Source organism: Diceros bicornis, chromosome 11, assembly GCF_020826845.1.
Source record: "Diceros bicornis minor isolate mBicDic1 chromosome 11, mDicBic1.mat.cur, whole genome shotgun sequence".
NCBI lineage: Eukaryota > Metazoa > Chordata > Mammalia > Perissodactyla > Rhinocerotidae > Diceros > Diceros bicornis.
In genome coordinates, this window is record NC_080750.1 from 62,208,460 (window position 1) to 62,223,727 (window position 15,268).

A 15,268-nucleotide genomic window follows, 5' to 3' on the forward strand; every position below is an offset into this window, starting at 1 on the left:
TGATAATTGACTTTGATGTCCATGATTAAACCTGGATTACAGGATTAGCAGAAGTCTAAAAAAGAAAAAAATGAGTTAGATATTCTGATGACAATGAGTTGGTTGTTGTTCCTAGGAGGAAAAGGAAGAAAAAAGAGAAAGAAGGCAGGACTGTGGAGAAATGAGAATCATTTCGTGCGTACTATTCTGTAATATACATATATACCTAAGATTGGAATTGCTAATTCAATGAAGTTGACTATCTTTTCATATGTTTATTGGATATTATATATCCTCTTTTATAAAATGCCAGTTCAAATATATTGATTATTTTTCTATTAGGTGATGTGCCTTTTTTTACTGATTTGTGGGAATTATTTATAGATTCTAGTTATGAGTACTTTTTCAGTTATAACTGTTGTAAAGACTATCTTCCACTTTGTGGCTTCTCATTACACTCTTTTAATAGAGTATTATAATGAAATGAATTTTAATTTAAGTGTAGTCAAATGCATCAATTTTTTTCTTTATTTTGAATGTTTCTTTTGTCCTGTTTTTTTCCCAGTTTTATTGAGGTATGACTGACAAATAAAAATTTTTATTATTGTGGAGCCTGAAGCAACCCTTTGACTTGGCTAAAGCACTCTCAGTCACAGTCTAGGAGTATTCCTGCCTGCCCAGGGACCCATCAGGAAACATGCTCCTCTACGCCCCCAAATGCAGGCCTACAGAACTTGGAATTACTGCAGATCTTGAAGCATTCTTGTGATCTAGATTCATCCCTTCTCTGCCTGGTCTGGGCACAGTCTTGTTCACTGAGGAACCCAGCGGAAGGCACACTTTACCATGCCCCCAGGTACAGGCCTACAGACCTTGGTCCTAGCCATGGACCTGGAGCAGCCTTGTGACTCTGTTCCAACCCATCTCAGCCATGGTCCAGGGCCAATTCTGCCTACCCAGGGACCTGTTCAATGACCTGGTGGGAGCCTTAACAAGCACCCAGTGGGAGTCGTGCCCATCTGATGCCAGGTAAGATCCACAATCTGTGAACACAACTGCAAACCCTGAAGTGAACCCCTGTCTCAGGGCCAGCCCAACTGATAAAGATCATGGAAATAGTCTCATCCACCCTATACCCACCCAAGGTGGGTATAGGATCTATACCCACCTAAGCCCCTGGTAGAAGTTCTGATAACAACAGAACCCATGATGGACACATCAGCAGTCACATGACCTGGCTCCAACCCTGCTCAACTGTGATCCCAGAGGCAAGACCATCAGCATGGGGACACAATAGGAGAAGGTCTTAACCTGCAGAAACCAGTCTATAAGGCTAGAAGAGGGTTCCCTAATTCAGATGTACAGACACCAATGCAAGGCTACACAGATCAAGAAGAATCAGGCAAACATGACACCACCAAAGGAAACTAACAAGGCTCCGGTAACCAATCCCTATAATTGGAGATCTATGAATTACCTGACAAAGAATTAAAAACAATATTCTTAAAAAAATTTAGTGAGATGCAAGAGAACACAGATAGACAACTAAATAAAATCATAAAAAATTGATATATTTAATAAAATAGAAACCATAAGAAAAGAACCAACCAGACATCATGGAGCTGAAGAATATAAGAAAAATTCAACATAAAGCTTCAACAGCAGACTCAATCATATAGAAGAAAGAATTAGTGAACTCAAAGACACATAATTTGAAATTAGCCAGTTTGAGGAACCAAATGAAAATGCAAAGTAAAGAAAGTATATGGGACATCACAAATGAACTAATGTACTCCTCAGGGTAGTCCCAAAAGGCGAAGAGATAGAGAAAGGGACAGAAATCTTATTTAAGGAAACAATGCTTGAAAATTTTCCAAATCTTGGGAGAGATTTGGACAACAAGATACATGAAGTTCAAAGAACCTCAAGCAAGATCAACCGAAAGAAGATTGCCCCAAGACATATTGTAATCAAATTGTAAAAAATCGTAGACAGGGATAATTTTGAAAGCAGCAACAGAAAAGAGATTCATCACAAACAAGGTAACTTCAGTAAGGCTATAAGTGGTTTTCTCAGCAGAAATTTTGAAGGCCAGGAAAAAATGGGATGAAATTTTCAAAGTGCTGAAAGAAAAAAGTGCAAACCAAAAATACTATACCTGGCAAAGCTTTCCTTCAGAAATAAAAGAGAGATAAAGATATTTCCAGACAAATAAAAGCTGAAGGATTTTATCACCACTCTACATGCCTTAGAGAATCCTAAAGGCAGTTCTTCAAGTTGAAATGAAAGGATGCTAAGTAGCAATACAAAAACATATGAAAGTAGAAAACTTACCGGTAAAGTAAATATATAGTGAAATTCAGAATACTCTAATACAGTAATGGTGGTGTGTGAATCACCTTTAAGTCTAGTATAAAGTTAAAATACAAAAGTATTAAAAATTACTATCAGTACAATAATTTCTTAATGGATACACACAAAGAAAGATGTACAGCATGACATCAATACTATAAAATGAGGGGGAAGGTAGAAAAGAAAAAGTATAGAGTTTTGTATATGATTGAAGTTAAGTTGTTAGCTTAAAATAGACTGCTATAGCTATAACATGTTTTATGTAAGCCTTACGGTAATCACATACACAAAAATACTCTGGTAGATACAAAAAAAGATAAAGAAAAGGAATCAAAGCATATCACTAAAAAATCAACAAATCACAAAAAAAGACAGCAAGAGAGGTACAAATGAATTACAAAACAGTCAGAAAACAATTAAGAAATGGCAATAGTTAGTCCTTAATCTATCAATAATTACATTAAATAAAAATAGATTAAATTATCTAATCAAAAGACATAGAGTGGCTGAATGAATAAAAAATAAGGTCCAGGTGATGTCAGCAAGTTGGAGGGCTAGGGAGTCCAAATGCTTTCTCCCCCACAAGAACAATAAATAAATAACCACAAACCAACAAAAAAATATTTCAGGGAAAGTTCTGGAGTATAACAAAGCAGCAAAAACCCTGCAGAGCTCAAACACTGAGGATGGCTACATAGAAAAGCATAGAAGGCATTTTACCTGCATCACCTCATCTTCCAATCCAGAGAATCTCTGTGCCAGAAGGAATCTCCTCAGAGGAATTTTACTCTGTGGGGAGGAGAGCAGGACAACCACAACAAGCCTCACTGCTTTGACTGCCATTACCAGGGCTAGCTACCCCTGCTCTGAGCCCCACCCTCCAGGTCCCAGGTCACAGCTTTAATGTGCCACCACCATGGATGTGCTGCTGCTGTTCTACAATAGCCCTCCGGGGCCAAAGTTAGGACTTTAACCCACCTGTCCTGCTACTGGGTCCATGCTACCTCTGCACCATGTCATCCCAGGGCTCATGGCACTATGTTCCCCACCCCCCACCACCTGAGTCACTGCAGTGAGCCCCAGAGACCCAGAACATGGTTCCACAGGAGATCTGCACATGCCCACGCCTTAGACACCAGTGCTACTGCTACAGTAAGTGCACCTATGCCCCAGGACCCAGAAGCCATGGTAGCTCCATGTGTGCCTGATCCTAGGACCCTGACTCTGCTACCACTCTGAGTGCCAACATGCTGGGCACCAAGAGGGATCCTTTCAGCTAGAACTTCCTCCCATGAGCAAAAAAAAGGAGAACAGAAGGACCCCAGCAGCCTTCCTTTCTGAGGATCTCATAGCCCTAGCTGTCATTGTCACCCTCAAGACCTCCATAGTTTTGGCCACAGAAGACCCCCACAGTCTGTGCCAACATTTACCTTGGCTGATAGAGATGCAGGATACTACACCACAGTGCCTTCCAGGAACCAAAGACACTACATCCTGCTCAGCCAGCAACTTGAGCCAGTCCAAAAAGGCTGGAAGAGGTGACTACTCCCTCAAATGCACAGACATCAAAGCAAAGACATCAGAAACACAAAAGAGCAAGGAAATATGACAACATCAAAGGACATTAATTTTCCAATAACTCACCCCAAAGGAATGGAGATCAGTGAGTTACCTGTAAAAGAATTAAAAATAATTGTTTTAAAGATGCTCAGTGAGATTCAAGAGAAGACAGATAGACAACTCAATGAACTCAGGAAAACAATGCATGAGCAAAATGAGAAGTTCAACAGAGAGATAGAAATAATAAAAAGACCCAAACAGCAATTCTGGAGCAGAATGAATGAAATTAAAAAATACAATAGAGTGCTTCAACAGTAGGTTCTATTAGGCAGTTCACAGAATCTGTGATCTTGAAGACAGAGATCTTGATATTATTCAATCAGAGGACAAAAAAGAAATTAGAATGAAAAAGAATGAAGAAAGCATAGATGAATAATGTGACATCAGTAAGTGAAAAAATATTCACATTATGGGAGTCCCAGAAGGAGAACAGAGAGAGAAAAGCAGAAAAAAACTTATTTAAAATATAATGGCTGAAAACTTCCTAAATCTGGGGTGAGATATGGCCATCCAGGTATGTGAAGCACAAAGCTCCCCAAACAGATTCAACTCAAAGAGATTTTCACTGAGATGCATTATAATCAAGCTCTCAAAAATCAAAGAGAGCAAGAGAAAAGCAGCAAGAGAAAAAAGACTCATCACATACAAAGGAGTACTGATAAGGCTGTCAGTAGATTGCTCAGCAGAAACCTTACAGGCCAAAAGAGAGTGGGATGATATACTCAAAGTGCTCAAAGAAAAAAACTGTCAATCAAGAATACTTTTCCCAGAAAAGTGGTCCTTCAGAAATGAAGGAGAGATGAAGACTTTCCCAGACAAACAAAAGCTAAGAGAATTTATCACCACTAGAATTGCCTTACAAGAAATGCTAAAGGGAGTTCTTCAAGCTGAAATGGAAGGATGCTAATAACATGCAACATATGAAAGTATAAAAATCACTAGTAAAGGTAAACACATAGTCAAATTCAAAATACTTTAATATTGCAATGATGGTGTGTAAAAAATTTGAACTCTAACATACAGGTTAAAATAAAAAAGTGTCAAAAATAATTACAGATACAATATTTTGTTAATGGATACTCAATATAAAAAGATTTAAATTGGGACACCAACTTAAATTGGTGGGGGTAGGCAAGTAAACGTGCAGAGTTTTTATGCAATTAAAGTTATTACCAGCTAAAAATAGACTAACTATAACATGTTTATGACAGCTTCATGGTAATCACAAAGCAAAAACCTATAATAGATACATAAATAATACAGAAAAAAATCTAAGAATACCAGTACAAAAAACATCAATTAACAAATAAAGACATCCAGAGAGGAAGAAAGAAACAAAAGAACTACAAAAGAATCACAAAGCAATTAACAAAAGGGTGATAGTAAGTTCTTACTTATTAATTACTTCAAATGTAAATGGTTTAAATTTTCTAATAAAAGACACAGAATGGCTTAATAGACAAAAAAAAGATTAGACCTCACTACATGCTGCCTATAAGAGACTCACTTGAGCTTTAAGGACACTTATAGGCTGAAAGTGAAGGGATGGAAAAAGACATTCCGTGCAAACAAAAACCAAAAGAGAGTGTAGATAGCTATACTTATACCATACCAAATAGAGTTTAAGTCAAAAGCTATAAAAGGGACAAAGAAAGTCATTGTATAATGAAAAAAGGGTCAATTCATCAAGAGAATATAACAATTGTAAATATATACGCACTCAATATTGGAGCACATAAACAAATTAAACAATTATTAACAGATCCGAAGGCAAAAATAGACCACAATAAATTAATAGTAAGGGAACTCAAAACCCCACTTGCAAAAATGGATAGACCATACAGACAGAAAATCAATAAGGAAATAAATAGACTTGAACTACACTTTCAAACAAATGGACCTAACAGACATATTCAGAAAATTCTATCCAACAGCAGCAGAATACACCTTATTCTCAAGTACGCACAGAAGATTCTCTGAGATAAATGATATGTTAGGCCACAAAACAAGTCTTAAAATTTAAAAGATTGAAATTACAGAAAGTATGTTTTTCCAATTGTAGTGTTATGAAACTAGAAATCAATAACAGGAGAAAACCTGGAAATTTCACTAGTGGAAATTAAACAATACATTTCTGAAAAACTAATGGGCCAAAGAAGAAATTAAAAGGTAAACCAAAAAACATATTGAGACAAATGAAAATGGACACATCACATGCTAAAATTTATGGGATGCAGCAAAAGAAGTTCTAAGAGGGAAGTTTATAGTGATAAACACCTACATTAAAAAAAAAAGAAAAAGAAAAATTTCAAATAAACAGCCTACCCTGACACCTCAAGGAACTACAAAAGGAAGAACAAACTAGTTGAAAGCAGAAGGAAGGAAATAAAGAAGATTAGAGTGAAAATACACTAATTAGGCACTAGAAAGACAATAGAAAAGATCAATGAAACTAAGAGCTGTTTTTTAAAAAATAAACAAAATTGACAAACCTTTAGCCAGACTAAGAAAAAAGAGAGATGACTCAAATTAATAAAATTATAAACAAAAGAGGAGATACTAAAACACTTGAAATACAAATAACCATAAGAGACTACTACTAAAAATTATACACCAACAAATTAGATAACTTACAATAAATGGATAAATTCCAAGAAATACACAACATACCAAGACTGAATCATGAAGTAATATAATATCTGAACAGACCAATAATAAGCAAGCAGGTTGAATGAGGTATCAAAAATCTCCCCAAAAATTAAGCCCAGGACCAGATGATTCCACTGGTCAATTCTACCAAACATTTTAAAAAGACTTAATGCCAATCCTTCTCAAATATTCTGAAAAATTGAAAAGGAAGGAACACTTCCAAACTCATTTTAAAGGCCAGCATTACCCTGCCACTGATATCAGACAAAGAAACTACAAGAAAAGAAAATTACAGGCCAATATCGCTTATGAACAAAATGCAAAAATCCTCAACAACATATTAGCAAACTGAATTCAAGAGTACATCAAAAGGATCATATACCATAATCAAGTGGAATTCGTCCTTAGGATGCAACAATGTTAAACATATACAAATCTATAAATATGACACGCCACATTAACAGAATGAAGAATAAAAATCATACGATCATTTCAACAGGTACAGAAAGAGCATTTGAAAAATTCAACATTCTTTCATGATAAAAACTCTTAACAAATTAGGTATAGAAGGAATGTTCCTCAACATAATAAAGGCCATATAAGACAAGCCCACATCTAACACCATACTCAATGATAAAGAGCTTTTCCTCTAAGATTAGGAAAAAAAACAAAGGTGCTCATTCTTACCACTTCTATTCAACATAGTACTAGAAGTCCTAGCCATAGCAATTACACAAGAAAAAGCAATGAAATTCATCCAAATCAGAAAAGAAGCAGTAAAATTGTTCTTGTCTGTAAATGACATGAGCTTATATTTAGAAAACACTAAAGACTCCACCAAAAAACTATCAGAAATACTAAGCAAATTTAGTAAAGTTGTAGGATTCAAAATCAACATACAAAAATCAGTGTGCTTCAATACACTAACAATAAACTATCTAAAAAAGAAATTCAGAAAACAATCCCAGGGCCGGCCTGGTGGCTTAGCGGTTAAGTGTGCGCACTCTGATGCTGGCGGCCCGGGGTTCGGATCCCGGGCGCGCACCGACGTACCGCTTCTCTGGCCATGCTGAGGCTGCGTCCCACATACAGCAACTAGAAGGATGTGCGACTATGACATACAACTATCTACTGGGGCTTTGGGGGAAAAAATAAATAAATAAATAAAATTATAAAAAAAAATAAAGAAAACAATCCCAGTTACAATAGCATCAAAAGAATACAGTACTTAAGAATACATTCAAACAAGGAAGTGAAAGATCTTTACACAGAAAATTATAAAACATTGATGAAAAATTGAAGACGACACAAATAAATAGAAAGAAATCCTGTGTTCATGTATGGGAAGAATTGTTAAAATGTCCATACTACCCAAAGTGATCTACAGACTCAGTGTAATCCCTAATAAAATTCCAATGACATTTTTCACGGAAATAGAAAACTCCTATGTAAAACCACAAAAGACCCTGAATAGCCAAAGCAATCTTGAGAAAGAACAAAAATGGAGGCATCACACTCCTAACTTCAAACAATATTACAAAGCTGTGGTAATCAAAAGAGTATGGAACTGGCATAAAAATAGGCACATACCAATGGAACAGAATAAAGACCCCAGAGCTAAGCCCATACATATACAGTCAACTAATATTTGACAAGGGTGCCAAAAAACACACAATGGGAAAGCTATAGTCTATTTAATAAATGACATTGGGAAAACTGGATATCCACATGCAAAAGAATGAAATTAGACCTTTATCTTACATTATACATAATAATTAACTCAAAATGGATTAAAGATTTAAATGACACACCACACACTGAAAGAATAAAACTCCTAGAAGAAAACATGGGGAGAAAGCTCCTTGGCATTGGTCTTGGCAATGATTTTTTGGATATGACACCAAAAGCACAGGCAACGAAAGCAAAAATAAACAAGTGGGACTACATCACACTAAAGAGCTTCTGCACAGCAAAGGAAACCATCAACAAAATGAAAGGGCAACCTACAGAATGGGAGAAAATTCTTGCAAATCATATATCTGATAAGGGATTAATATCCAAGTTATGTAAGGAGATCGTACAACTCAATAGCAAGATAAACTAACTAAAAATGGGCAAAGGACCTGAATAGATAATTTTCCAAAGAAGACATACAAATGGCCAACATGTAGATAGAAAGGTTCTCAACGTCAATAATCATCAGGGAAATGCAAATCAAAACCCAATGAGATATTACCTCACACACATTGGGACAGCTATTATAAAAAAGACAAGAGACAGCAAATGTTGGTAAGGATGTGGAGACAGGGGAACCCTTGAGCACTGTTTGTGGGAATGTAAACTGGTGCAGCCATTATGGAAAACAGTATAGAGGTTCCTCAAAAATTAAAATTAGAACTACCATGTGATCCAGCAATTTCATTTCTGAGTATATACCCAACAGAAACTAAATCAGTATCTCAAAGAGTTATCTGCACATTCATGTTCATTGCAGCATTATTTACAATAGCCAAGATATGGAAATAACCTCAGTGACCATCAAGGCTAAATGGATAGAGAAAATGTGATCCATATATACAATGGAATATTATTCGGCCATAAAAAAGAAAGAAATTCTGCTATTTGCGACAACATGAGTGAACCTGGAGGACATTACGCAAAGTGAAAAAAGCTAGACATAGATAAATGCTGTATGATCTCACTTATATATGATATTTCAAAAAAGTCAAACTCAGAACCAGAAAGTAAAATCATGGTTGCCAGGGCTTGGAGGGTGGGGGAAATGGGGAGATATTGGTCATAGGGAACAAAGGTTCAGTTATAAGATGAATAAGTTCTGAGGATCTAATGTACATACTTGAAGTTTGCTAAGAGAGCAAATCTTAAATATTCTTACCACACACATAAAAAAATGGTAACTATTTGAGGTGATGGATGTGTTAACTAGCTTGATTGTGATAATCATTTCACAAGGTATATGTACTTTAAATCATCACATTTTACTCCTTAAACATACTCAATTTTTATGTGTTAATTATACCTCAACAAAGCTGGGGAGGAAAAAGTCATGAAGAATGGTTGAGTGGACAGATATGTTTATTATCTTGAATGTTATGAGGGTTGCACAAAAATAGATATGTATCAAAACTTATCAAACGATAAACTTTAATATTTGCAATTTTTTACATCATTTATATCTCAGTTAAGTTGTTTTTTAAGATAGTGACAGTTGTAAAAAATGGCCTTGATAAAATATTGTGCGGCTTTTAAAAATACCACTTATAAAGAGTTTATAATGACACAGAAAATACTTATGGTGTATATCATATTACAAAAGCAGAATACAAGTATATTAAGTTTATAACTACACAAAACAAAATATTAAACAATAAACTAGGCATAAATAAAACTTTTTAAAGAAACATACAGGTTGTCTCTGAGATGTGGGACTTTGTAACTTTTTCTTCTTTGTAATTTTTAACATTTTGCAAATTTTCTAAAATAAGCATTTAATCTTTGTTGTAACATAAAAACCAGACAAAATAAATTTTATTTATTTAGAAAAGAAAAAAGACATAATTCTCAGGTCTCCTTTAGTACTTTTGGAAAATCCAGGTCAGGGTACAGTGGCCTTGCCAGTAGGAAAAGCTGTCAAACCGGAAAGGGCTGTCAGTTGCTTCCTCATATAAGCATTGCTGATTCAGCTGCCTCAGGGCAGATCAGCATAAGATATCCACCTGGAGCAGGGTATACCACAGACATGAGAGGTTTATACAGGAGGGTGTGCCCACCCTTCTCTTTCTGCTCTCTGACAGCCAGTATCAGACCCTGTCACCAGCCTCCTCAATAGAAGTTCCCAGTCATGAAGCCTCTCCTCATTGCGTTTGTCTTTCTCTTCTTTTGGGACTCAACGCTGGCAGGTAAAATGGGAATCTTCCTGGGGAGGGTCCTTTGTCTGGAAGAGCAATTCCACTAAGCAAACCCATAAATGTCCTTCCACCGTGGACCCTTTAATTTTCACAGTGGAAAAAGCATCAACCAGCTTTGATGTCAGCAAGACCTGAGCTTGAATCTTGGCTCTCCAACTTGTTAGTTGTTTAGACAAACAGCTTTAGACAAAAGTCTGAGCTTCTCTGAACCTTAGTTTCTTCATTTACAAAATGAAAATAATAATACTAACCTCAGAGTCTTGCAAGGATTAAATAGGATAACGTACAGAATATGCATATACATAACATGTACAGTACCTGCTCATGAGAGCTATCATTCTATTTTCACTAGTAATACTTAATCCTGTTTTGCCACTATTGTTTTATCTCTAATTCAGGAACATATTTAGGCATAATAGCCAAAAACAGCAAACAGTGATAACACAATTTGTTAAGCTTTCTAATATACTGAAATTGCTTACAGTTAATTTACTATTTGCAGATTCCTTAGGTAAATGGGGGAATAGATTTGGAACTGCTTGTTCCAAGAGAATTAACGAGCTTTATGTGACACAAGAAATGTCTGATCAGATGAGGTAGCAGCTAGAGAGACAGACATGAGAAAGAGCACTGACTGGCCTCCGACTCTAGCTTGACCATATCTGAATTTAGAAGTCTCATCTTGAACATTCTCTTCACTCAGTGTCACTTAATCAGTTCAAATCCATATGTTATAGGATTCCATTTAATTTCTCATCCTCCCTGAAGTATTCTCTAGGCAGATGAACCAGATGTTCAGATCATGTGACTCAATAGGCTAGATTTAAGAATCCATAGCATCCAGGCCTCTTGAAGCTGTTGATGGGACCAATTCCATTATGGTTTACGGCAATGGATTCATGGATTCTAGACAGTCAACAACTGCATATAGTCTACAATATTCCCTTTAGTGCCTTATACATTCCCAAAGCTTGTTATTTCCATAGGAATTTCTTGTCTTATGTAGACCATTACACTTCGTCTTTTCTTTTTTTCTTATAGGACAATTATCCTCCAAGGCATGATGACTTGCATAGGGGCATAGGGTATGTGTTGGCTCAAAATTTCTGACAGACTGTCAAATATTGGCACTCCTTTCCTTTTAGCACCCTCTTACATATGAAAATAAGGAAACATTCACATTTTGATGATTCTACAGAGTAGCATGTCTACAAAATTGTAAGCTCAGCTCAAATGCCTAATATCTTTCACATATCTTTTTGTCTAGACTGAAAATTCTTTGAGATTAAGGTCTATATCATACTCAAATCTGTACCCCAACAGTACCTGGATTTATAAAAACTGGTTTGGGAATAAATAAATAATTAAATAACGAATGGATGATTACGTGCATAGATAACTTGATTGTTTAGAGTATATTAGCTGACTAATTTGGGCAAACTTTCAAGTCACTAATTGTTTTAGTCACCTCAGACTGCCATAACAAAATACCACAGATTGCATGACTTAAACAAAACTTATTTGCTCACAGTTCTGGAGGCTGGAAAGTCCAAGATCAACTGCAAGCCAGTTCAGTTTCTGATGAGAGCTATCTTTCTGGCTCGTAGACAGCCACCTTCTCTCTGTGTTCTGCACCACTAGGGCCACAAATCCTATGGGGTTAGGACCCCACTCTTATGACTTCATTTAACTTTGATTACCTCCTAAAGTCCCTCTGTCCAAATACAGTCACATTGGGGATTAGGGTTTCAACATATGAATTTGGGCAGGGGGGACACAATTCAATCCATAGCGCTAGTTAATTTTTTTTCAGTTACAGAATCAATCACTATGATCAAGTCTCCTTGGAATCCAGTTTGATAAAAATGGAGGGACTAGTCATTCTATAGTCCAAAAAGGCCTATAGTGAATTATCTTTCCATTCATTTTCTTTCCAGGCTTGAATCCATTGTCATCAGAAATGTACAAGAAATGCTATGGAAACGGCATCTGCAGACTTGAGTGCTATGGAAGTGAAATGTTAGTTGCCTACTGTATGTTTCAGCTGGAGTGCTGTATCAAAGGAAACCCTGGGCCCTGACATGAGAAGCCAGTGAATGCCAATAAACTTGAAAGTCCTTGACCCTCCGCATCTTTCACACAGCCAGAGAATTTGGATTAAACTGTGACACTGATGTGCCCATGGCTGTTGAGTTGTTTTGTTGGTTTTTTTTTTTTTTTTTTTGTCTTTTTCATTTGGTTTGATTTTGGTTTTGGTGAGCAAGATTAGCCCTGAGCTAACATCCATTGCCAATCCTCCTCTTTTTGCTGAGGAAGATTGGCCCTGGGCTAACATCTGTGCCCATCTTCCTCTACTTTGTATGTGGGACGCTGCCAAAGCACGGCTTGATAAGCAGTGCGTGGGTCCACACCCGGGATCTGAACCTGCAAACCCCGGGCTGCCAAAGCAGAGCATGTGAGTTTAACCACTATGCCACCGGGCCAGCCCCATTGCTGTTGGTTTTTAAGCATTTTTTGTAAGCCGTCAGAGCCTTATGATCTTGGATTTGAAAAGCTGAGCTATAGTCTTCCTAAAGACAGCTAAGCTTCTCACGAAAACAACTTAGAATATATTTTCTGACTTCAAAGTGATATCCATGTTCTCCTCAGTGCCAATTTCTCTCTTTACTCATAGAAAGGATGTCTTAATTATTTATAGAGGCTTCAAATTACGGAAATATCTTTTTACATGTAGGCTTTACCCTACTGACCCTTCAGCTCACCATTCACCTTTTCTTTGAACCTCCTATCTGTAGAGGAACAGATCTGCCCTGGACCCCTGATGATCCTGTATATCTTTCACATAGACCACATGGGCAAGGCTTAACTGCAGGACGGCCTGAGTTTTCACAAAGTGTGACCCTGCGCTTCTTCTTGAAACACAAGGAGAAAGGCCATGTTGTGATGGGTTGCCATGAGGCAGGTTCTCATCTACCTCCCTGGTTTCAGAGAATGAAACATGGGACTTTCCACCTTGGTCCCCTTAGGGTTCAGCCACAAGCTATAAGACCACTTGGCTATGGTTTAGAGTTGGTTCCTTAGCAGCAGAGTGGCTCACCATCTCTGCTACCCACCATCTGGCCCCTCTTGTTGGGTGTCATCTCATGGGACTCGGAGCTAATACCCTGCTTTGCTGTGTGTGGAAGTAGTAAACTATCTAAATCTGTTAGGACTTATTGTTTTCTTTACCAGCCAACATTATAAAAGTGTGGCGGGCAAACCTAGCAACTTCTGTTGTGGTGCTGGTTGCCCTACTGACTACTGTGATGCTGCTGAATGTCTGCCTAACTGCTCAACACCATCAACCCATATACAAATGCATGAGTGTGTGAGTTCTGTATGTGCTGCTCAGGATGAGGGGTGTGGTGGCAGAGTGGGGTAGGTTCCGGTTGTGGAGCAATTTTTTTCAGCTTCAATACTGAATACAGTTTGGACTCTCTAGTGATTCTGAGAGGGTGGGGCTCTAGCCAAAAATAGCCAATTGCTGATCCAGTACAGGGCTGAGAAACAATGGCTAAGTCTTGGCCTAAAATGACAGTACTGCCTTTCCAGCCAATCACTGCAACTGGAAAGAGATGAAAGGAGAACAGTGGGTGAGAAAGAATGAGGGTTTATAAGGGATTCTACCCTCCTGGACAACCTTTGTTCAACTTTTGACAAAATCTAGTGCTGGTATTTTTAGGGAGGAGGATACCAAAAATACAGTAGAGTGTCCTCCTCTCAGCAGCCCAAACTCTCCTGTGGAATCAGTAGCAGAGATGGATTAAAATGGAATGGGATTAAAGATGGCCTGGGATGGTAACCATTGTTATTAAGTATCCAGAGTAAGGAATGCATCTAGACAGGGCCCAGGAAAACTATCAGACTCTGAAGGAGGCAGCGGAATCCTTACCTGAAGAGCACTGAATCTTCTGGAACTGTGGCCTCATAACATCCCAGGTAGCCTTAGGCTTGCTTCTCATTTTACTCTTTCACTTCAGACTGTCTAAAGAGCCTCTCTTTCCAGTTGGATGAGGGGACACTATTAGAGACCCATTAGAGAGGTGATCCCCAAAGCAAGGGAGAGAACCTGAGTTCCATCTGCTGGAAGAATCAGAAACTCTCTGGAATCTGGTTATGTCTTGAACAGACAGAACTTTCCTCCACTACAAGAAACCAAAATAAGATGGATAAGCCAACACTACACTGCCTCTACTTTACTATTTCACAAACCCAAACCTCCACATTCATATACCCTGTCAGGAAATGAACTCTGTTATTAATAATGGTAGCTGCAAACTGCTTTATTCTTTTGACACAAAGTGTGTGTATTACACGAACATTCTCTAGCTTTCTACGCTTCTCTAAACATGGAACTTTAACAGAAGTTGGCTGACTAGGGTCAGTCTCTCTACACTGACATATCCAAAAAAACTCAATTTTAAGATCCAAAGTCTTTTTAAAAATAATATACTTATCAAATGTCTTAGTAAAGCAACAAAATGTGGAAGAGTTTTGTCACAATATAGAGCAAACTTCCTTCAAAATTCTTTCTGGCTATCGCTCCCTGACATTCCACTCATCCAGTGATGAAAATTGCATTGTCTATAAGTGATACTTGGGATGTCTAGAATTTGTAATAGAGATTCTGAGAAGACAAGAAACATCTCTGTCTTTAGGGAAACTCATTTTTACTATAAACTGACTTAAATAAAAAGTGG

The 15,268-nt window shown here is 37.4% G+C and overlaps 1 protein-coding gene across 1 annotated transcript; it reads left to right on the top strand.

Annotated features, from left to right (window-relative positions):
* Positions 1–10,462: 10,462 nt before the first annotated feature.
* DEFB134 (defensin beta 134) lies at positions 10,463–12,648 on the top strand. The gene is made up of 2 exons (XM_058549795.1): positions 10,463–10,520; positions 12,467–12,648. The coding sequence occupies exons 1-2, from the start codon at positions 10,463–10,465 to the stop codon at positions 12,607–12,609; spliced, it is 201 nt and encodes a 66-aa protein (XP_058405778.1). The 3' UTR covers positions 12,610–12,648.
* The last annotated feature ends 2,620 nt before the right edge of the window (positions 12,649–15,268 follow it).